At 45.5% G+C, this 22647-nt stretch overlaps 1 protein-coding gene across 1 annotated transcript in view; it reads left to right on the top strand.

Moving 5' to 3' along the window:
- AQP1 (aquaporin 1 (Colton blood group)) overlaps nt 1–22647 on the top strand; it is a 34292-nt gene that overhangs the window by 7662 nt on the left and 3983 nt on the right. Inside the window, exon 3 of the mRNA XM_081834551.1 lies at nt 21988–22152. Coding sequence (XP_081690677.1) covers nt 21988–22152 — 165 coding nt within the window. The remainder of the gene's footprint in view (nt 1–21987; nt 22153–22647) is intronic.

Here is a 22647-nt window from a genome sequence, read left to right as displayed (position 1 = left end):
TTTTTTAAGTTGTATTTCAATCAATTGTTTTTATACCTGGTGTTAGCCGCCCTGAGCCTGGTCTTGGCTGGGGAGGGTGGGGTATAAATAAAAATTATTATTATTATTATTATTATTATTATTATTATTAGTATTAGTATTATTATTATTTGCAAAGGATGGCTGTGTTTCGGTTTATGTATTCCCCCCGAAAAGTGACAATTTAGGTAGGTTTGCCTTTAAATGTGATTCAAATCATTTTCCCTCCCCTCCCCTTCCCTCCTGCCACCCCCATTAACCTGAAACAGCTCAGAGTCGGTCTCTAAAACTGAGGCTTGCTCATTCTCTCCGAAACCGCCGCTGTAGAACTGGCCCACGCAGCAAAAAAGAAGGTAAAGACCGTGCTGGTCGCGATGCCACGGGATGCTGTGTCCTCCAGAAAACAGTTGGAGGAGCTGACCAGAGCTATTAAAGATGTGTGGTCTGGTTTCCAAGGGAGCACGGCTTCCCCAGAGTCGTCATAAAAGAAACCTCTGGTGTTCTGGGATTCCTCAGCTAAGAGACAGCTTTTCCCTTTCAGAAGAATCTTTATTTACACCAGCCACTAGCCACAGCAATAAAATAAAATACAACATACTGAAGACAGAGGTGAAAACTTAGCAATACAAAATACATTCTAGAGCAGGCATAGGCAAACTCAGCCCTCCAGATGTTTTGAGACTACAATTCCCATCATTCCTAACCACTGGTCCTGTTAGCTAGGGATGATAGGAGTTGTAGTCCCAAAACATCTGGGGGGGGCGAGTTTGCCTATGTCTGTTCTAGAGGTTTAAATCAATAATCAAATAATAGATATTATTCTAATTGCCGCTGCCAAAAAATTTGCAGTTTTTGCTGTCACCTGATCAAGATAATTTTTTAGCAGGGGCAATTAGAATACTTCTGCCAGAAGTAAGTAGCAATGGTTGAGTGACCAGATATGGGTATTAATGGAGGGGTAATAACTCCACTCCTCAAATCTTTATAAAGAATGCAAGCTAGAAGCCCATGAGCTACTGATTCAATACTGCTATCTTCACATGGTCATAACCGTTTTTTTCCAGCAGGATTTTTTGAAATTGACCCTCAGGTACACCTAAAGGCAGTATATTTAATCTCGCATAAGTGAGAGCACGTTTGTATTTTGGAATGGTCAAATTTTGCAAATAGGGTGCCAACGTGTCAAAATGACTTTGTTGTTGTTTAGTTGTGTCCAACTCTTCGTGACCCCATGGACCAGAGCACGCCAGGCCCTCCTGTCTTCCACTGCCTCCTGCAGTTTGGTCAAACTCATGCTGGTAGCTTTGAGAACACTGTCCCACCATCTCGTCCTCTGCTGTCCCCTTCTCCTGGTGCCCTCCATCTTTCCCAACATCAGGGTCTTTTCCAGGGAGTTTTCTCTTCTCATGAGGTGGCCAAAGTATTGGAGCCTCAGCTTCATGATCTGCCCTTCCAGTGAGCACTCAGGGCTGATTTCCTCCAGAATGGATCGGTTTGATCTTCTTGCAGTCCATGGGACTCTCAAGAGTCTCCTCCAGCACCGTAATTTAAAAGCATCAAATCTTCGGCGATCAGCCTTGGACAAAATGTCCTTATTGTGGCCAAATTATTCTGTCACTCAGTATCACATAGGCACTGTCTAATTAAATTATTTGCTTTACTGAAGGCCAGTGCTAATAATGGTTGTGGTGATAAACCAGAAAAGTAAAGCTTTTGGTTGACAGTTTTAGTCCAAGCACTCTCAGGACAATCTTGTGATACTAAGGGTCATAGACCGGTGGGGTTTAAATTTAGCCGACGCCAATAATTAAATGTCCTTCACCAAATCTGTAATTCAACTGAGGGGACATTAGCCTCCAAGAGCAATGAAGCATTTGGAACACAGGATAGAAAAGGAAAATGTTTTCCTTAGGAATTTGATTGAACAGCTTCTGTAGACCCAGCATGGAGAAAGCTCCGGAAAAGCAAGCGGTTGTGTGAAGAGGGTTCGTTTCTCCTGAACTTTCTGCTCCTTTATCATTTTGGTTTGATCTTCTTCTTCTTGAGTGATGCAAACTGGGAGTCACGGCCGCCCCTGGGAGACAGGGCTGAAGCCAACAAAGGGAGCGAAAAAAGGAACCAGAGTGAGGCAAATTCACGCCAGGCACTTAAACCACTCATGGCTCCCGACAAATAATTCTATGAGCTGTAGTTTGTTATGGGTGCTGGAGTTGTTAAGAGGCTGCTTATTCCCCTCGGAAAACTTCATTTCCCAGAGTTCCCTGTGAAGAGCGATTTATTGTTAAGTCGCTCTGGAAATTGTAGCCTTGTGAGGGGAATGGGAGGTCTCCTAACAGTTCTCAGCACTCTTCAACTGCAGCTTTGGGGGAAGCCATGACTGTTTAAAGTGGGGTCATAGTGCTTTAAATGTAATATGTGAACGTGGCCCATTTGGGCGAGGCTGTCCCTGGATAACTTTGTCGAGACTCATAATTTCCCAGATGTTTTCCCTCAGGAGGAGCGGCCATCTTAGCTCCAAATGTCACACGAGGTGAAAACCTAGGGGGCTGTAGGATAAATTCCTCCCTTTCCAGGTCCCATCGGCACCAAATATTTAAGACAGTCTCACACCACGTTAAGCAGGCCTGGCTCCCCCACAAAGTCTTCATAGAATCATATAGTTGGAAGAGGCCACAAGGGCCATCGAGTCCAACCCTCTGCCAAGCAGGAAACACCATCAGAGCACTCCTGACATATGGTTGTCAAGCCTCTGCTTAAAGACCTCCAAAGAAGGAGACTCATAAGGCATTGTTTCCAGGCCTTTGACCATTTTGGTTGCCCTCTTCTGGACACGTTCCAGTTTGTCAGTGTCCTTCTTGAACTGTGGTGCCCAGAACTGGACACAGTACTCCAGTTGAGGTCTGACCAGAGCAGAATACAGTGGCACTATTACTTCCCTTGATCTAGATGCTATACTCCTATTGATGCAGCCCAGAATTGCATTGGCTTTTTTAGCTTCCGTGTCACACTGTTGGCTCATGTCAAGTTTGTGGTCAACCAAGACTCCTAGACCCTTTTCACATGTACTTCTCTTCTGGGAACTGTAGTTTATTAAGGGCGCTGAGATCTGTCAAGAGGCACCAAATTCTCCTCAGGGAGCTACATTTCCTAGAGCGGTTCGAAAACCAACCGCTCTTCCCAGGCACCTCGGGGAATGGTAGCTATGGCTACGGCTTCAAATGGTTTAGAAAGAACATCATAAAAATTGCAAATGTGACATGTTAAAACGACTGTAGGAGCTGAAACTCTGCTGGGTCTCAACAAAAATTACCCTGCGCATTTGCATTAGGGGAAGGGCAAAGGAATCTCTCCAACTGCATTATCCCCGCATGAAGGGATGGACAGAAGTGCTAAAAGTGGTTCTCCGGGGAGAGAAAATACATGCCCAATTATCTCGCGGCATCAAGCTGCCAGCTCCTTACCTGAATATGAAAGGTTCAGCTTCCCCCATCCCCCAGTCGCCCGACTCAGTTCCCCTACTCCATCCTCTCCCTCCCCCCTAGGTCTCTACAGACCTCCGCCTGCAATCCTGCAACCCACTCTATATTTATACGGTTTCGAACTATATTATTAACTGTCCCCGGAGCCTTAAAGTTTCCACAGACTTGCAAGAACTTAAAAATATAAGAACTGCTGGAGTGGGTCTGGCCAAAATGAGCCAGGCAGATGTCTCGAGAAAATTCCAAGGTGGGGAAAGATGTGGATATACCCAAGTTTGTAGAATCTGCAAACATTTGGACACTGGAGTTACAGTGTCTCTGAAAATGGAATTCCTATGTTTTAGCTCTTTCAACTTTTTTAAAAAATGTTATAGATTATGTAATATAATGTACTTTGAATTATACTTTTCTTTCCACCTCCTCCACCTCACAGAGGGATGCTTCTCTAAAAGCCTTGGCAACTAATGAACAGAAGCAATAAAGCCTTTGAATCTGTACAGCCCGCTGCAACAAAATGTTGCAGCCTGAAGTGCTTCTGTTCAGGGTTCAAGCCACCCTATTCCATGCTTCAATGGTTTTCTATTCTTGCAGCTCCACCCGACAGACACTCACCATTCTGTAGCCACCGAGCCACTCATATTTCATTGGCGTGTTTCTTTGTTTTTCCTGCAAAGCTTAGGATCCCTTAAACTTTCTGATCCCTTCGTCTTGTGCACGCAAGGCACCTCTTTTTGCTGCATAAGGATTCACACTCAGAGAACAGAGCTTAGTATTAGTATCTGTGGTGGCTGATCTAGGGCATCTTAAAACATAAATGCATCCATTCATTCATGAACTCACGTCAACACTGGCTTGGAACAAATGAGTTTTGACATGCCTTTGAGAAACAGCTAAACGAGGGTTTCCGTCGATCATTCAAAGGAAGACATTTCAAAACCAAGGATGCCACCATCCAACAGATCCAACAGATCTTGCCTCATTGGGAGGCCGTATACAGGATAGGATCTTTCCTAGGGATCACCATCTTCGGTGGGGAGTGGTCTTCTGGGAGAAGCATAAAGGTAAAGGGACCCCTGACCATTAGGTCCAGTCGTGACTGACTCTGGGGTTGCGGCGCTCATCTCACTTTATTGGCCAAGGGAACCGGCGTACAGCTTCCAGGTCATGTGGCCAGCATGACTAAGCCACTTCTGGCGAATCAGAGCAGTGCATGGAAACGCTATTTACCTTACCTATTTATCTACTTGCACTTTGACGTGTTTTCGAACTGCTAGGTTGGCAGGAGCAGTGACCGAGCAACGGGAGCTCACCCCATCACGGGGATTCGAACCACCAACCTTCTGATTGGCAAGCCCTAGGCTCTGTGGTTTAACCCACAGCGCCACCCGCATCCCACTCCAGGGGCCCTTTACCTTTACCTTTTTACCATGGTACATGCTCATTATGCACGGCTGAGCTGTTTGACGCAGCACTAAGTGGATGCAGCAGGTCTCAGATAAAATGAAGCCACTTTTTTCTAGAATGGCAATATACCCCTATTCTCAGCAGCCAGGTTGGGAAAATAAATGCACTGTCTAATGAGCACACACAGAGAGATACTCCCTTTCCCTCTGACATATGCTTTGCATTAGAGGTGGGAAAATGGAAGGGGTCTCCATGGAAATGGGTAGGGCGGCAGCTGTTGTTTTTCAGCAAGAGCAAAAGGGGAGGAAGTTTATGAAGCCTAGAACTGGTGCTGTAGGAAAGGGAGGGATAGGAGGAAGCGAATGTCCGCATGGGAAAGAAATGCAACAATACCAGAGCAGGCTGGAAGTAGATTTTCCGGAACTCTGCTTGAAGGCAGCACCAAGAGAGAAAGAGAAAGACACACACACACACACAGAGAGAGAGAGAGAGAGAGCTGCGATACTACGGAATCTTCACAAGCATTCCAAGTGCTGAGGTTGGAGGGAGACGCAGGGAGTGTTGAGATCTAATGCTTATAATAGGCGAGGGAGCCTCACACAGGATCTAGGAACAGATCGAGCTTTGTGAAGTTCTGTGAGGTTGATGCCAAGTGCCAGGATCCTGTCAGTTCATTGGTAGGCATGTAATAGAAATCTTGGCTTTGCAGGATGACTCAGTAAGAAAATAATAATAATAATAATAATAATAATAATAATAATAATAATAATAATAATTTCATTATTTCTACCCCGCCCAGCAGTATGCCCTTACTGCAGAAGGAGAAGCCTAGTTCATTTTCAGCAGGGTGGGCCATAGTTCCCTTCGGCTCTAACCATTGCACCTTTAATTGATGCATGATGGGCAGGAACACAGTAATTGAAGTTTCTCCTGGCAGGGAGGTACAGTGATGGGAAACGCCTGCCGTGCCCAATCTCTGCCAAAACTGCAAAGGAAGGTGGCACCCTGAGATCTCAGCAGCGGATTATGGCACTGTGGGATCTCTTTCCTATAAATCCTCACCCACCTTGATCTGCAGTGCATGCCAGTGCAAAACCCAGCAGTTTTCTCTCACCCTGTCTGGCACATGGGCCACTGAAATCTTCTCCACTGTGGTCTTCCATTGTCTTCCCACACATCTATCCAGGACTGTGCTGGCAAAATCTCCCTCATTCCCTCACTTTACATGTACCACGTGGGCCTTGACTTCCAATTCAGTCCTGGATCTACTTGGGTGTGAGACTCCATTCTCACACCCAAGGCTTTTTATCTCGGCTGTCCTGCTTTGATACATCCCAGCAAGGGAAGGGAGATCATAGAATCATAGAATCATAGAGAGTTGGAAGAGACCACAAGGGCCATCGAGTCCAACCCCCTGCCAAGCAGGAAACACCATCAGAGCACTCCTGACATATGGTTGTCAAGCCTCTGCTTAAAGACCTCCAAAGAAGGAGACTCCACCACACTCCTTGGCAGCAAATTCCACTGTCAAACAGCTCTTACTGTCAGGAAGTTCTTCCTAATGTTTAGGTGGAATCTTCTTTCTTGTAGTTTGGAACCATTGCTCCGTGTCCGCTTCTCTGGAGCAGCAGAAAACAACCTTTTCCCCTCCTCTATGTGACATCCTTTTATATATTTGAACATGGCTATCATATCACCCCTTAACCTCCTCTTCTCCAGGCTAAATCTGCTATGTTTGCATTTCAATGCCAGCCTACTAATTCTGCCTTTCCGAAGCAGTATTTGACCGGCAAAGCAGCTTGCCTTGGGAATTTGCACTTCTCCAAATGTTGTGATCAGTTCCCCACCCAAATAATGTGTACCCAAAAAGTGGGGGCAAATTGTCCATAGATATGCATATCATAGCAAAAGCAACATATAGAAATGCATTACCGTATTTTTTGCTCTATAAGACTCACTTTTTCCCTCCTAAAAAGTAAGGGGAAATGTGTGTGCGTCTTATGGAGCGAATGCAGGCTGCGCAGCTATCCCAGAAGCCAGAACAGCAAGAGGGATTGCTGCTTTCACTGCGCAGCGATCCCTCTTGCTGTTCTGGCTTCTGAAATTCAGAATATTTTTTTTTCTGTTTTCCTCCTCCAAAAACTAGGTGCGTCTTGTGGTCTGGTGCATCTTATAGAGCGAAAAATACGGTATATTAGGGGGAATTGGTTTGTAGAAGCGTGTACCTCAGGTGAAATTGCATAGAAAAAAGTGTGTACATTAGGAAAGATTTGTTGGTGAATTCTCAAGACGACTTTCAAAAAGAATAATTTCCATCTGATGTAGAAGTCTGGAGAACCAAAGGCTGGAAGAGTCTCTGTTCCGAGTCTGGGAGGTGCTGATCATATCACTCAGATTGGACTCAGCAAGGATCAAATCCCTCAAGCATCCGTACTTGTAACCAACCCTAAGGGCATTGAGCTGAAATAACCACACATAAGAGGCAGTGGTGGTGTAGTGGTTAGAGAGTTGGACTAAGACCTGGGAGGCAAGGGTTAAAATCCCCACTTGGTCGTGATGCTTGGGCCAGTCACTGCCTCTCAGCCTGACCAACCTCACAGGATTGTTGTGAGATTTAAAAATCAGGAGGAAGAACCATGTATGCACCCTTGGAAGAAAAGGTGGAATGTAAATGCAAGAAAACAAACAAATATATAAATTCTGCAGCCCAGCCTCTGATTTTCTTCTCTTCATCTGTTGCTTCCTCTGTGCTAAATATCTGATTGTAGGATCCTTGGGGTAGAGACTTTTTCTCTTTTACTCTGCAAAGGGCAGGCATGTTGGTGGTGCTACATAAAGAATCACCACCTAAGGAGGTAACTTTTGCACTCCTCATTTGCTTGCATCCTGGGACTCTACTTTCTCTCCATCTTCCATTATGAGACACACTTTTAAATTTGTACCATGTATTTTATTCCCCTTCCCAATCTTATTCCATATACTATCTTAAGGCAAAGGTAAAGGCAAAGGGACCCCTGACCATTAGGTCCACTTGTGGTTGACTCTGAGGTTGCGGCGCTCATCTCGCTTTATTGGCCAAGGGAGCCGGCATACAGCTTCCGGGTCATGTGGCCAGCATGACTAAGCCACTTCTGGCGAACTAGAGCAGTGCACAGAAACACCATTTACTTTCCCGCCGGAGCGGTACCTATTTATCTACTTGCACTTTGACGTGCTTTTGAACTGCTAGGTTGGCAGGAGCAGGGACCGAGCAATGGGAGCTCACCCCGTCATGGGGATTTGAACTGCTGACCTTCCAATCAGGAAGCCCTAGGCTCAGTGGTTTAGACTATTTTATTCCCCCCTCCCAATCTTATTGCACATGCTATCTTATTCCTTCCTAAACCTGGGACTTTCTTTATGGCAAACATATATGCATAGCCAACTGAGTTATGAGCGCTTTTTGCCTGACAATTGCAAGTCAATGGGTTTTTATTATTATTATTTTTGGTTGTTGCTGTTGTTTGCTTTTATGCCTAATCACAGATGTAGCTGCTGCTTTTGACATTTTTTTTTATTGTGATTGATCGTATACAGTTATCAGTTTCTTAATGGTCTGGAGGAACGTTGAAGTTTTTGGTTTCCTAAAAAGAAAGTGGAACAGATCCCTTTTGTTAGTGATGCTCAGGTGGTGAGTCCTGTTGGTTAGGAACAGGTACAGAACCGCCCACATACAAATGACAGGCGCCAACAGGCTCAGCGGAGCCCCAAGGTTTGCAAAAGCTAAAAAGAGAAAAGAAAGAAAGAATAGAAGAATAGAATCCCTAAAAGAGAGAGGAAGGAAGGAACAGCCAACAGCCAGATGAGAAGTGGTTGCTTAGTGGCTGTGGCAATGTTGACTGAAAGTTGGGGTGCAAGGATGGAAAAGTGGGAGGAAAGGGGACAGAATGGAGGGGTCAAAATCCCCCAGAAAGGACCATTCCACACTGCAACACTTGTTGCGCATCCCACCTGTATATTAATTTAAACACAAAATTCATTTCAAGGTGATTGCTTCAGGGCTTTGTTGGAGCTGGAGATGAAGAGGGCTGGGTTTTAGGAAGGGAAACTGTTTTTAAGATTGTAGAATCATGGAATTGTAGTAAAGTTTAAAGGAACCCAAAGGGTCTGTGCAGGAATCACAGCTAAAGAATCCCGGAGAGAGGGCAAGGGCAGTCATTGGGCTTTCAAATTCCCACAACACCCTGAGCAAGGTCAAAATTTGGTGCCCCTACCCACTACCTTCCATTCTGTTCAATTCACTATGTCATGGTGAGAACACCCTGATAGATTACGGTCGGAGACCAGCTTATAAGACACACTTGGGGGTACAATCTCAAAAGGAAAACAAACATTTAAAACAATGTACAACAATAAATTTAAAATTTATAAATGCGATAAACGTATAGACACTTAAAACTTAAAGATAAGCTACCGCAGAGAGATGACCCAGAGTCACCCATGGTGATCAGAAGGTCGGCGGTTCGAATCCCCGTGATGGGGTGAGCTCCCGTTGCTCTGTCCCAGCTCCTGCCAACCTAGCAGCTCGAAAGCACACTAGTGCAAGTAGATAAACAGGTACCGTTTCAGCGGGAAGGTAAATGGCGCTTCTATGCACTCTGGTTTCCATCACGGTGTTCCATTGCACCAGAAACGGTTTAGTCATGCTGGCCACATGACCTGGAGAGCTGTCTGTGGACAAACACTAGCTCCCTCGACCTGAAGGCAAGATAAGCACAATGACCCCATAGTTGCCTTTAACTGGATTTAACCATCCAGGGGTCCTTTACCTTTTTTACCTTTAGGGGGGACTGTCATTCCTTGGAGGCCTTTAAGCAGAGGTTGGGTGGCCATCTGTCATGAATGCTTTAGCTGAAATTCCTGCATTGCAGCGGGCTGGACTAGATGACCGTAGGATCCCTTCCAACGCTACAATTCTATAATTCTAAACAGATCAGGAGACCTTTCTCCCACCAAACAGGTAACCGTGCCCAGCTGGGATCCAGGCTAAAGATTTGTCAGGGATGGTGATGGAGGACTGGACAAACTTCTTGAGACTTGCTTGCCAAACGAAACTTTGCCATCCAGACCGAAACAGGAGAGGAAGCCTTTGAAAGTGCCAGCGGAAGGGCTTTAACTTAGCAATCTAGGCCAGGGATGATGGAGAGGCCAAGGGTAAGGTGAACAGATCCGGCCCTAAGTGTTTCCCTAAGTGTTTGATATCAAGGCAGGATTACTACTGGAATGACTGCATTTTTAAAAATGTCTTGATCCAGATCTCAGCGAACTGAGTGGCAAAAGCTTCTGGTTCGCAGCCAGCAGCTAAAAGTCGGGGAATGTGTCAACACTTAAAAGGCTTGGCTCCTTGAGATGCCTAAGCTGGCAAACACGGTTAATTGAGTAAAGCTACTTGTTTCCTCTTCCAGCTAAGTCTCTCTTCCAACTAGCCTTTTACAGTTGGGTCTCCCACCCATCCACCCCACTTCAAATGCTTTCGTGAGAAAAGGTCGCAGCAGGAGGTGCCAAGACATTGGGAAAATTGCACACCCAACACTTAAAGCCCATTTAAAACACATGGGGGAGAAGCCTGGGAAGTGTAGTTTGCCCATCACAGAGCGACAATCCCAGCACCCTTAAAAAACTACAGTTCCCAGAGTTCTTTGCAAGAAGTCATGGGCTTGATTTGTGCTTTAAATGTATGGTGTGAATTTGCAGCCCTGAGGATGCCCTGAAAGAGAAAAGGCTTGGGAAACTCCTTCAACTGTCAGGAAACGCTAATAGTGTGAGGGATTTTGTTGTTGTTTGGGGTGGGGTGGGGGGAAGCAGGCTAAAGCCTCATCCACAATTGGACCGTGCCTAGAAAACACAGATCCTCCAAGTGTCTCTATTTTCCAGGGACAGTCCCAGATTTACAGAAGCTGTCCTGGTTTCTCACTTGATCCAGGAATGTCTGGCTTTTCCTTAGGACATCCCTATTTCCATCGGAAAAATATTGGAGGGTACGGAGTTATGCAACCCCTGAGCCAAGGAGATGAGTAACTAGACAACCTTTAGAAGACATCTGAAGGCAGGCCTGTATAGGAAAGCTTTTGAATGTTTAATTATGTTTTTATATATGTCGGAAGCCACCCAGCATGGCTGAGGCAACCCAATCAGATGGATGGGGTATGAAGATTATTACAGTGGTATCTCGGGTTACATACGCTTCAGGTTACAGACTCCACTAACCCAGAAATATTACCTCGGGTTAAGAACTTTGCTTCAGGATGAGAACAGAAATCGTTCTCTGGCGGTGTGGCAGCAGCGGGAGGCCCCATTAGCTAAAGTCGTGCTTCAGGTTAAGAATAGTTTCATGTTAAGAACGGACCTCCGGAACGAATTAAGTACTTAACCTGAGGCACCACTGTATTATTATCAACATTATTATTATTGAATAGGACACCCCTATTTTCATTGTAGAAATGTTGGAGGGTATGAAAGCACGGGGCTAAGTGTTTTGCCTTTGCCTCACCACTTTCCCCGGAGAACTCACTCTTTAGTGCTAAATCGGAACAAACAGCAATTCGCGGAAAACCTGATTGCTGTTTGTTCTGGTTCCACACTGATCTGTGGGTTTTCCCAGGGCAAACAGCAGGGCAAACAGAAGAATGGACAAGCCCCCCTGTTGATAAGCATGAGCCACTGATGTAGTGACTTGAATGCAACACAGGAAACCCCGGCAAGCGTTGCTATGTTAGGAAGATTGTTTATGCAGCAAGCTGAAATCCATCGTTCGGATGACACACACAGTTGTGGTCACTTAGGGTGCCATGGCAAATTTGGGACAAACAAGGGTGTTCAGCCTGATTGATGGGGCTTCTCCATCTGCAGGTTCCCTGGATACGTTCCCCTTCGTTTCTTCGCTTGCCACACCCGTGTCCTTGGTGATGACATTTATTCCCCTAACATTGGTTTGGTCGCAATCCATTGTGGTTCTGTTTCAAAAAAGGAAAAGTTGGGGGTGGAGAGCGGTTCATATTCCCCCTTTGCTGTTCTTAAATCACTTTCTGAGTAAGTGCCTATTTTAGTAGTTGCATCTGTACCTATCTTGCTGAGATCAGCGGAGTTTTAATTTATTTCTCCCCGTGGCAAAACGCTTTGGCTTCCAGCTTCATCAGCTACTACTCCCCCCCCTTTCCCCTCTTTCATAATAGTAATACTTTGGGTCACCCAAACACACACTGGCAGGAGATTCAGGCTGGGCCAATAGAAATACCGTATTTTTTTGCTCTATAAGACTCACTTTTTCCCTCCTAAAAAGTAAGGGGAAATGATTGTCTGTCTTATGGAGCGAATGCAGGCTGCACAGCTATCCCAGAAGCCAGAACAGCAAAAGGGATTGCTGCTTTCACTGCACAGCGATCCCTCTTGCTGTTCTGGCTTCTGAGATTCAGAGTATTTTTTTTCTTGTTTTCCTCCTCCAAAAACTGGTGCATCCTATAGAGCGAAAAATATGGAACTTGATTAAGCATGGATTAAGCAATGGGGGCCATTGCCCCAGGTGAAATTTCTTCAAGGAAGCATTTTGCTCCACATGCCAGCCCCACACTGCCTTGCAAATCCAACACCACATCCCAGCCTCGCAAAGCAGCATGATCTGGACTGATTCTGTCTGATCTGGACAGATTGAAAGGGCGAGTGCTTGCCCCACTGCCCCCCCCCTCATATCGCCCTCCATGCCCCACCCCACTGGCATTCTGGTGCACGAACACCCTGGGTGCCATGAGGACACGCTCTGGCACTGGTAGAGCATCTCTGCCTTGCATGCATGAGATCTTCAGCATCTCTCTAAAATCTCTAGCATCTCTCTAAAACCCTGGGGAGAAAGCTGTTGCTTGTCTGCATAGACAATAGTGAGCTAGATAGACAAGGTAAATGGTCCCCTGGATGGTTAAGTCCAGTCAAATTTGACTATGGGGTGTGGCACTCATCTCTGCTTTCGGTGTTTGTCCACAGACAGCTAGGTCTCTGTAAGGCAGCGGTTCTTAACCTGTGGGTCCCCAGATGTTGCTGGACTACAAACCCCATCATCCCTGGGCTCTGGCCTTGGTAGCTAGGGGTCATGGGATTTGTAGTCCAACAACATCTGGGGAACCACAGGTTGAGAAAGGCTGCTGTAAGGTAAAAGGTAAAGGTAAAGGACCCCTGGACGGTTAAGTCCAGTCAAATTTGACTATGGGGTGCGGCACTCATCTCTGCTTTCAGGCCAAGGGAGCCGGCGTTTGTCCACAGACAGCTTTCCTGGTCATGTGGCCAGCATGACTAAACCGCTTCTGGCACAACGGGACACCGTGACGGAAACCAGAGTGCACGGAAGCGCCGTTTACCTTCCTGCTGCAGTGGTACCTATTTATCTACTCGAGCTGGAGTGCTTTCAAACTGCTAAGTTGGCAGAAGCTGGGACAGAGCAACAGGAGCTCACCCCATCGCGGGGATTCGAACCGCCAACCTTCTGATCACCATGGGTGACTCTGGGTCATCTCTCTGCGGTAGAGAGGGGGGATTTGAACTGCCGACCATCTGATCGGCAAGCCCAAGAGGCTCGGTGATTTAGACCACAGCGCCACCTGTGTCCCTGAACTAGATAGACAAATGGCTTGACCCAGTTTAAGGCAGTTTTTTATGATCCTAAAGATGCTGGACTCAATCTCTTTTCAGCCCAATACAGCAAGACTCTTCTTGTGTTCCTTCCTTCCCTCCCTCCTCCTCTATTTCCCCAACATAGAGTTGCCCATGGCAACCATTTGTTTATTTGGGAGACGTCAATTGGATCCTTTCGGGGGGGGAGGGCTAAACTTGCTCAAAACGATCTGAAGTCATTGCAAACGACTTCATTTGCATGACCCCCTCCAGGGTGGCTGCAAGTGATTCGAACATCCTTTCCAATAAGAGCCACGCAGGGCCCTGTTTCTTGACAGATGCTTGTTCCATGATCCAGCTATTAATTCAGTTGAGGCAAAACCCCATGCAACACATTTGCTTTCCCCAATAGTGTTCTGGGATCCATAATGATCCCCAACTCGGCTTGCCACACAGATGATGCGTCACCTCTTGGTACATATAAACCAGGGGTCAGCAAACCTTTTCAGCAGGGGGCCGGTCCACTGTCCCTCAGACCTTGTGGGGGGCCGGACTATATTTCTGGGGAAAGAAATGAACAAATTCCTATGCCCCACAAATAACCCAGAGGTGCATTTTAAATAAAAGGATACATTCTACTCATGTAAAAACACACTGATACCCAGACCGTCTGCAGGCTGGATTTAGAAGGCGATTGGGCCGGATCCGGCCCCCGGGCTTTAGTTTGCCTACCCATGATATAAACAATGAGCCGCTTGCGGTAAACTTTGCTGCTGTTTCCAAACTGCTTGTGTTTGTGCAGGGCGAGTTGTCAGTCTAACATCTGCCTTGCAGAGAAAATTTAAGGATGGTCGAGCTGGAACTGCTAGCCCACAAAATTCACGGACCACTTTACGTTTCCTTCGTCTTACAGTTTCTCTCGAGAATCAAACTCCTTGCATTGTTCTCCTGAGATGCAGTTCAGTTGGTTTCTTGAACACTTTTCCTTTTGTGGTTGTGTGTTTTCCACTGTAAACTTCTAAACTATGGTTTATTTGTTGTCACCCATCCTATTGAAAACTCTCTCGCTAAACCTACCGGCTCACACCCTTTAGTTTGCCATGTCCAAAGCCTGTCAGATTTATTCCCAGCTGTCTTTTGCCTCCCTCCATGAAAAGCATTCCCACAGGGATGAGACAATGGCATCCTCTAAACGAGACAACTCAGCAAACGGAATGGTTCTGCGCTGGCAACCATGAATGAGAGACCCAAAGAAATACAGATAGTTACTGTCTGTCTGTTAGGCTCATAATACTCTTCTTTTTATATACCTTGAAGCTAAAGGGGACCATAATTCTTCTCTTTACAGTCTGTTACCCCCACCTGCAACTAAGGCACACAAAAATGATTCCTGGTTTCCTGCCATGCTCTAGAGTTATTGGGGATCTGCCAGTTTGTTGTTAGTTGAGGTTGACTGAGGAATGAGCCATGCTCTCTCTCTGACAAGGACTGGAGCACCTTAGTCTGAAAATGAGGGGCTGCTTGCTTGTCCCGCCTCTCTGAAGAAACCCCACCCCTGACATGGTAGTTGCTTAATAATAATAATAATAATAATAATAATAATAATAATAATATTTATTTATTTATACCCCACCCTCCCCGGCCAGAGCCGGGCTCAGGGCGGCTAACACCAGTAAAATTGCAGTAAAAACATAATAGGGAAAGAAACCAATTTAAAATACAGGTTAAAATGCAATTTAAAATGCAGCCTCATTTTAAAAGTAGCCCATAAATCAAAACCATAAGGGGAGGGAAACATAAGGGTCAGACCGAGTCCAAACCAAAGGCCTGGTGGAACAGCTCTGTCTTGCAGGCCCTGCGGAAAGATGTCAAGTCCCGCACGGCCCTGGTCTCTTGTGACAGAGTGTTCCACCAAGTCGGGGCCAGTACTGAAAAGGCCCTGGCCCTAGTTGAGACCAATCTAACCACCTTGCAGCTCGGGACCTCCAAAGTGTTGTTGTTTATGGACCTTAAGGTCTGCTGTGGGGCATATGCAAAGAAGTCACACCCGTTCCAGAAGTGGTGCAAACTTGGATAGAAAGCTCTACCTCCTGCTCTTGCCGATTGCATGAACTGGGCTTTACTGGGGAATCCAGTTAGGAACGTCAGTTGTTGAAATAGAGAAGTCCTTCCAAGCTTTTACAGAACCCCAATTAGAAACGTTGCTAGTTCTGGGTTTGGAAGAATGTCAAAACGCATCTCAAAATTTCCCTGGGGGCAAAACAAGGAGGCACCTGCTGTGATGCATTGTGGGGTAGTCTCCAGTTCAAGATATTGTTCTCCACCCCTGTCCCTAAATGATCAGCACTTGGTATGTCCTGAACATGCTCCCTTCTCATTAGGCTGTTTTTAGACACCCCTCCCCCAGTTTTTCTACCCTCTAAAGGTATTTTGCACTTCTGCAAACTTTAGAGTTTGCTTGAGCCTGCTGACACATCTGTGTATAGATAGTGCTGTTTCTGCTGCAGAAACTGTGGCGTTCGTAGAATCTTGGAATTGCAGAGTTGGGAGGGACCCAAAGGGTCATCTACTCCAGCCCCCTGGAATGTGGGAATCACAGCTCAACTTCAGAAACAGAGCAATAGATTCCATGCGGACTGTCACCCAGCCTCACCCACCTCAAGCCTGGAGTGGTACAGTCCATGAAATGTTCAATGCCTTGATTCTGTTGAAATTGGACCTCGCGATGTGGTGTGTGAGAAAGGGCCAACAGATGGCGTGGAATTCATGGTGCCCAGATGACCCTGTTCCTCCTCTTTCTCCTTCTTCTTTCTTTGGCAATCATTCGTAGCCAAGTAAGATTGTCTTCCATGAACACAGTTTTAACAATGAGTCCGTAAGTGACTGTGGAGGCCAGTTCTGGATCCACACGTCCTTCCACAGTGGGGACATTGGTTTCCAGGCGGGAGTTGGTCATGGTGTGGATTTGCCAAGCGTGCCTTCCTCTTAGCACGTTTCTCCCTTGCGTCCTGAGTTCGAGTGTCTTCAAAGCCCAGGACACCTTTGGTAAAGGCTGTTCTCCAATTGGAGCGCTCACAGGCAAGTGTTTCCCAATTGCCGGTGTTTATACAGTGGTGCCTCGCAAGACGAAATTAATCCGTTCCATGAGGCTCTTCGTATAGCGGTTTTTTCGTCTTGTGAAGCAAGCCCATTGACAGCTTAGCGGATTGGCGCTATTAGCGGTTTAGCGGCTTTTAGCGGATCTGCTGATAAGCGGCTTATCAGTGGATCAGCTGATAAGCGGCTTAGGTCTTAGGAAAAGGGGGGGAAAGGGGGGGGTAAACCCCGCAGGAACTCGCAAGACATTTTTGTCTTGCAAAGCAAGCCCATAGGGAAATTCGTTTTGCGAAGCGCCTCCAAAACAGAAAACCCTTTTGTCTAGTGGGTTTTCCGTCTTGCGAGGCGTTCGTCTTGCAGGGCACCACTGTACTACATTTTTAAAGATTTGCCTTGAGACAGTCTTGAAACCTTTCTTGTTGACCACCAGCACTATGCTTTCCATTTTTAAGTTCGGAATAGAGTAGTTGCTTTGGAAGACGATCATCAGGCATCCAAACAACATGACCAGTCCAATGAAGTTGATGTTGAAGGATCATTGCTTCGACACTGGTGATCTTTGCTTCTTTTAGTACACTGATATTAGTTCACCCGTCTTCCCAAGTGATTTTTTGGAGACACCATTTTTTGATGGAATCTTTTGAGGAGTTGGGGATGGCGTTCATAAGTGGTCTATGTTTCACAAGCATACAGTAAGGTTGGTAGTACAATAACATAGTACAGTGGTACCTCAGATTACAGATGCTTCAGGTTACAGTCGCTTCAGGTTACAGACTCCACTGACCCAGAAATAGTACCTCGGGTTAAGAACTTTGCTTCAGGATGAGAACAGTAATCACGCAGCAGCAGGAGGAGCCCCATTAGCTAAAGTGGTACTTCAGGTACCAAAGTTTCAGGTTAAGAACGGACCTCCAGAACGAATTAAGTTCTTAACCCGAGGTACCACTGTACTGTCCTAGTGGGGTGGTTTGACCTCTGATTTGCATGTGGGAATTGCAAATTCGTAAGGCCAGAGCCATAAGGCAAGGTGAGGTGGCTGCTTCAGGCAAGAGGATCCAATGGGACAGCAGATCCCGGTGTCAAACTTTCTCCCCTGTCCCTGTTCCTGATGTAGATCTTCCATGACCCCTTCTTCCCTGGTGGGGAAGGGTGGGGTGCCATTTTAGGGCCCACCTCAGGCGCCAAAATGTCTTAGGCCAGCCTTGTCCCTCCTTAAATCCTTCCTGCACGTGCAACCCATCAAAGGAAGAAGAAGAGGCTTCTCCATGGCGTGCTAGGCTTTGCAAGCCAAGGGAGATTTTAACATCTGCTAGAGCTCAGTTTTATAGACGTTTAATAACCCTGTCCAAACATTTCCTATTGCGACCTTTCGCATTCTGGTTTACTGAAGTTTTATGGGTACACTCAAAGTTTCTAATGCACCATGGCCATATTTTGCATGCAATTGAAATTATTGCCGGGGTGGGCTTTCTGTTATAGATTCTTGATTCAGATTTTCATAGTGTTTTCTCCATCAGTTGTGTGCGCGTGATGAACCAGCCAATCCCAGTTTATACAAAAACGAATTTAATCGCAGATATCCTGTTCCCTAATGAAAGGCTGTTTTGATCGTAAGGGATTGTGCTTTGCACACCATGGTGTCCTCTTGCATAACAAACAAATAGCATCATTTTTCCTGCCGTGTTCAGCAATCTTCCCCTCCCCATTTGCTACCCTTTGTAAAAATAACAATGCTAATCTAACAGGGGCAGAGGATATCTAGCTGCTGGGAAAGAATGTAGGCTGGCTTACCTTGATCCGGTTCAATTTCCTGTTTCTTTCTTTTTATGTAAGCGAGATAGCAATGGATATGAAACATTCTCTCTTCATTACTCCCACGCTTCCTTAAAATTCTGGAAGTGGGTCTCCTGTTATGGGAGGAACATGCGCCAGAGCTTGTTTATGCAACCATAACACAAAGGTCAGGTTAGTTTCTGAGCAGAATTCAAACTCCTGGCTTTGACCTATAAAGCCTTAGGTGGCTAAGGACCTCAATACCTCCAGGACCACCTCACTCCACATGAATTGAACGGGACCCTGAGATGGTCAACTGAGGCTCTTCTCCACGTGCCCCTTCCAATGGCAGGTCCTGAGAGTGGCAACATGAGAACGGGCCTTTTATGTGGTGGCTCCCCACTTGTGGAATGCTCTGGCAAAATCCTCAACTATTTTTCAGTGCCAGGTTAAAAGCTTTCCCTTTTATCCAGGCCTTTTGTGCTTAATTTGAAGGGCACCAGGCTGCAGGTTCTGTAGAACCCGTATAAATTGGGTTTTAGGTGTTTATTGATTTTGTCCGTTCTAATTGACTTTAATGTTTAGACCATTTTTGTAAGTCATTTTGGAAGACAGACAGACAGACAGACAGACAGACAAATAAAGGGTGCCATCTCAAAGTTTTCATTAGGAGATAATGTCCTTGGTCCAGGACTTTATGACCTAGTTTTCTATGACGTAATAAACTTGGGTCTGTTCCATACCATATTAGAGGCTGACATCTCGGGGTGCTTCTCCGTATTGAAACAAACAAAAACTAGATGTTCAGGAAAGAGATTCTGCCTTAGTTTTTCCCCCTGATAGGCTAGCTTTCTGTGAGCAGACTGCAAATAATGGCTATTTCACTCCAAATGTGTTGGCTCCACTAAGCGCATGTTTGGATATTGTTAGCGAGGCAGTGGGAGATGATGATGGCTCTAGATATGAGTGGATCTGAAAACATGAAAGAAACCAGCAAATGTTGAAAGACAAAGCATTCTACCCAAAAGCCATGCATTAAAGTCTTCTCTGAAGCCACAGCAAATACTTATCTCCAGGAAATTGTGCTTCAAATTTTGGAGAACAGATTGCTTTCAAGTTTTTCTGAGCACGATTTCCTGTGTTTTTCCTATCCCAGACTGGGCATGAGATGAGTTCAACATGTTGTTGTAATGTATGGTTTTGTAAAATAAAATCCTGGACGTAGCAATAGACTGCTATCAGCTTGTTTCAATAATATATTGAGCCATTTCCCACTTCTTCTTTTTTTTTCAATAATATCTTTATTGAGCAGTTTAAAATATATACACACTTTAGAAAACAACCACATACAGACATACAACATACAACATACAACATACAAAGGTGAAAAAGAACTTCTTATTGTCTTATTGTGGTGGCCTTTGCTGTGCCATGAAGATTTGGAGAAGAAAGAGGGGAACGAAATGGGTGGTTTTCTAATAATAACTTTACGGTGTCTCCTGCAAATCTCCTAGGAAGCTCTTATACAGCTTCTCAGATTCACACAATGCCATTTTTCACACTGGGTGCATGAGAACAGGGCTGCTGCTGTTTCCAAGAATCTGCATGTGTAGAATTGCTTCGTAACACAGTGAACATCTGCTGTCCTCACTTCTCGAAGTGAAATGCACACATTCACAGCTGTGCATTCTCAAGCTTTGCCACATTGCATTTTCCATAGTTGATTTGTTGTGTTTGAGATCATTCCCGAAGTAAATCAAGGAGTACCAGAAGCAGGGTGTTTATCCTCAGATGCGGGGAAAATTGGCATTAACGTACTAACAAAGTGGGGGCTCATTTACCTAGAAAAGTGCATTGAATATAAGTTTGCATAGTCTGAAAATTTCCAAGAAATAGCTTTAGTGTATCCAGAACATTGAAGGCATTCCCTCCCTTTGGGGATGTAGAAAAATGAAGGCTAGATGTTTGCTGCTGACTTTTATCCTCTCAGATACAGATGACTTTTTACATCAGAGAGCAGATGTCTAGTTCCAATTAACACATTCCCTAGGAAAAGGTACCACTTGGACGTGTTGGTGCAAGCCACAACAGCAGCAATTCATATCTGGTTGGCTGGGTTCATGCTTCTATGTTGTATCACCCAATTCTGTTTTGATCAGGATGCTGTTCTCAACAACTGGGACTGTGAACCTGTTACCTTTCCTCTTTGGACAGGGCAAACTGTAGGCTCATGCCAATCCACACCACTTGTTGCAAGTAGAGATGGGAAATTTGTTTTGGTTTTCATTTAAATGTGACCCTACCTAATTCACAGTTTCGGAAGCAACACACAAAGTAAAACGCTTCTCTGAATTTTGCAATGCAGTCCTCCAGCCACGTAAGGTTTACAAAAGTGCATACACTGAGCTGAAGTGCGCACCTGTCTGTGAAAACAGCGTACATAAATTGCATTGCATTAGGGAATGTTGTATTGCAAAAAAATATATGTGTATCTCACGCAAAAAAAAGTGCACGGTAGGAAAAATTCGCCGTAAAATACTGATGAATTTCCATGAGGGTTTTCTCTCTTTAAAGCAAACTAATGTGGAAAACTGAAATTAAGAGAGGGAAAACGAGAAACCAATAGAAGCCAAAACAGATTTTCCCATCCCTAATTGTTGGTCTGGTCTACAGAGTGAGGGAGTGAGAATGAGAGCCAGTGTGGTGTAGTGGTTAAGAGCGGTAGACACGTAATCTGGGGAACCGGGTTCGCATCTCCGCTCCTCCACATGCAGCTGCTGGGTGACCTTGGGCCAGTCACACTTCTCTGAAGTCTCTCAGCCCCACTCACCTCACAGAGTGTTTGTTGTGGGGGAGGAAGGGAAAGGAGAATGTTAGCTGCTTTGAGACTCCTTAAGGGGAGTGAAAGGCGGGATATCAAATCCAAACTCTTCTTCTTCTTCTAAGTAGGGAGTTGAGAGGAATGCTTTCTTGAGTTTCAAACTCAGACTGTCCTTCAGATCCTGTACTTCTTCAGATTTCTAAATGCAGTCCTCGGTTCAGAAGCACGCTAACATTTCTAGCGACTGCCATTAAAATAAGGGCACAATGATGTGCTGCGAGTTTTACATTACATCATTTTAATTTAGTCTGTCCACTGTTTATCTGGCCAGTTCTGTTTGCATATCCTTGCATTTTCTACATAAACAGCCATGGCTGGGTGGCTGATAGATTCTTCAGTCAAGGACAGACAATTTGGAAATGTTGGTAGCCGACTTATTTAATTATGTTGGCTTGGACAGCCTGCACAGAAACTTTGTTTGTTTGTTTCAGGTTCTCCTTGTTAGGTTCTAACCTATAATATCCATCGTCCATAAGATTTATTGTATTTCTCCTAAACTTTGGACTGGCCCTGCTCACACAGAGGAGTTCTGGGTTCTGAGTCATCAAGTGGCAAAACGCTTATGCAAAGGAGACCCTAATACTGAACTGTTGTTTGTGTGAAATTCTCCATCTCAGATACAGGATTCGCAGGTAGAATATTGCCTCCTTCAGCATGTAAGAAATAACTTCTCCTTCTCTTGGCTTTGCCCTCTCACAGCTAGCAAATGGAATCAATCCAGGACAAGGCCTTGGCATCGAGATCATTGCCACCTTGCAGTTGGTGCTCTGTGTGCTTGCCACGACAGATAGGAGGAGGACCGACGTCACTGGATCGGCACCCTTGGCCATTGGCCTCTCAGTGGCCCTGGGGCATCTTCTTGCTGTGAGTATAAACTTGGATCAGAGAACGCTTTGCAGTCTCCGGGACGGCAAAGCACATTAAGGCATCCGCTTGTGAACTGCTGAGGATGAGCAAATGCATAACATACACACACAGGCAGAAGAAGCTGCCCATTTGCAGAAAGCCTGCATATGCTAAGTTGTGCATATGCTAAGTTGTGAAATGAAATAGAAATGAACTGCATCTTGCTATAGGGGAAGTTGCCAGGGACTTCTGTGCCAGCTTAGCCTGCTGCCAGGTGCTTTGGATAGATGACTTCAGTTACTTCAAACAGAGCTGAAAACAAAACTAGGTCTCTCCACACACAGCCTGCATTCAAGCCTGTTTCCTCCTGAAGAGAGATATTTAGCACACCATCCTCTTTGGTGGCTTGAGAGAGAACCAAGACTAACTCACACAAAATGGAGATTTGCAACTGAATACCCCTTGTGCGTGATCTAAGTTAAACACCACATGGGAGAGTAGCAGAGATACATC

Source organism: Podarcis erhardii (assembly GCF_964252035.2).
Source record: "Podarcis erhardii genome assembly, chromosome: 12".
Lineage (NCBI taxonomy): Eukaryota > Metazoa > Chordata > Lepidosauria > Squamata > Lacertidae > Podarcis > Podarcis erhardii.
This window is presented reverse-complemented; position numbering and strand designations above follow the sequence as displayed.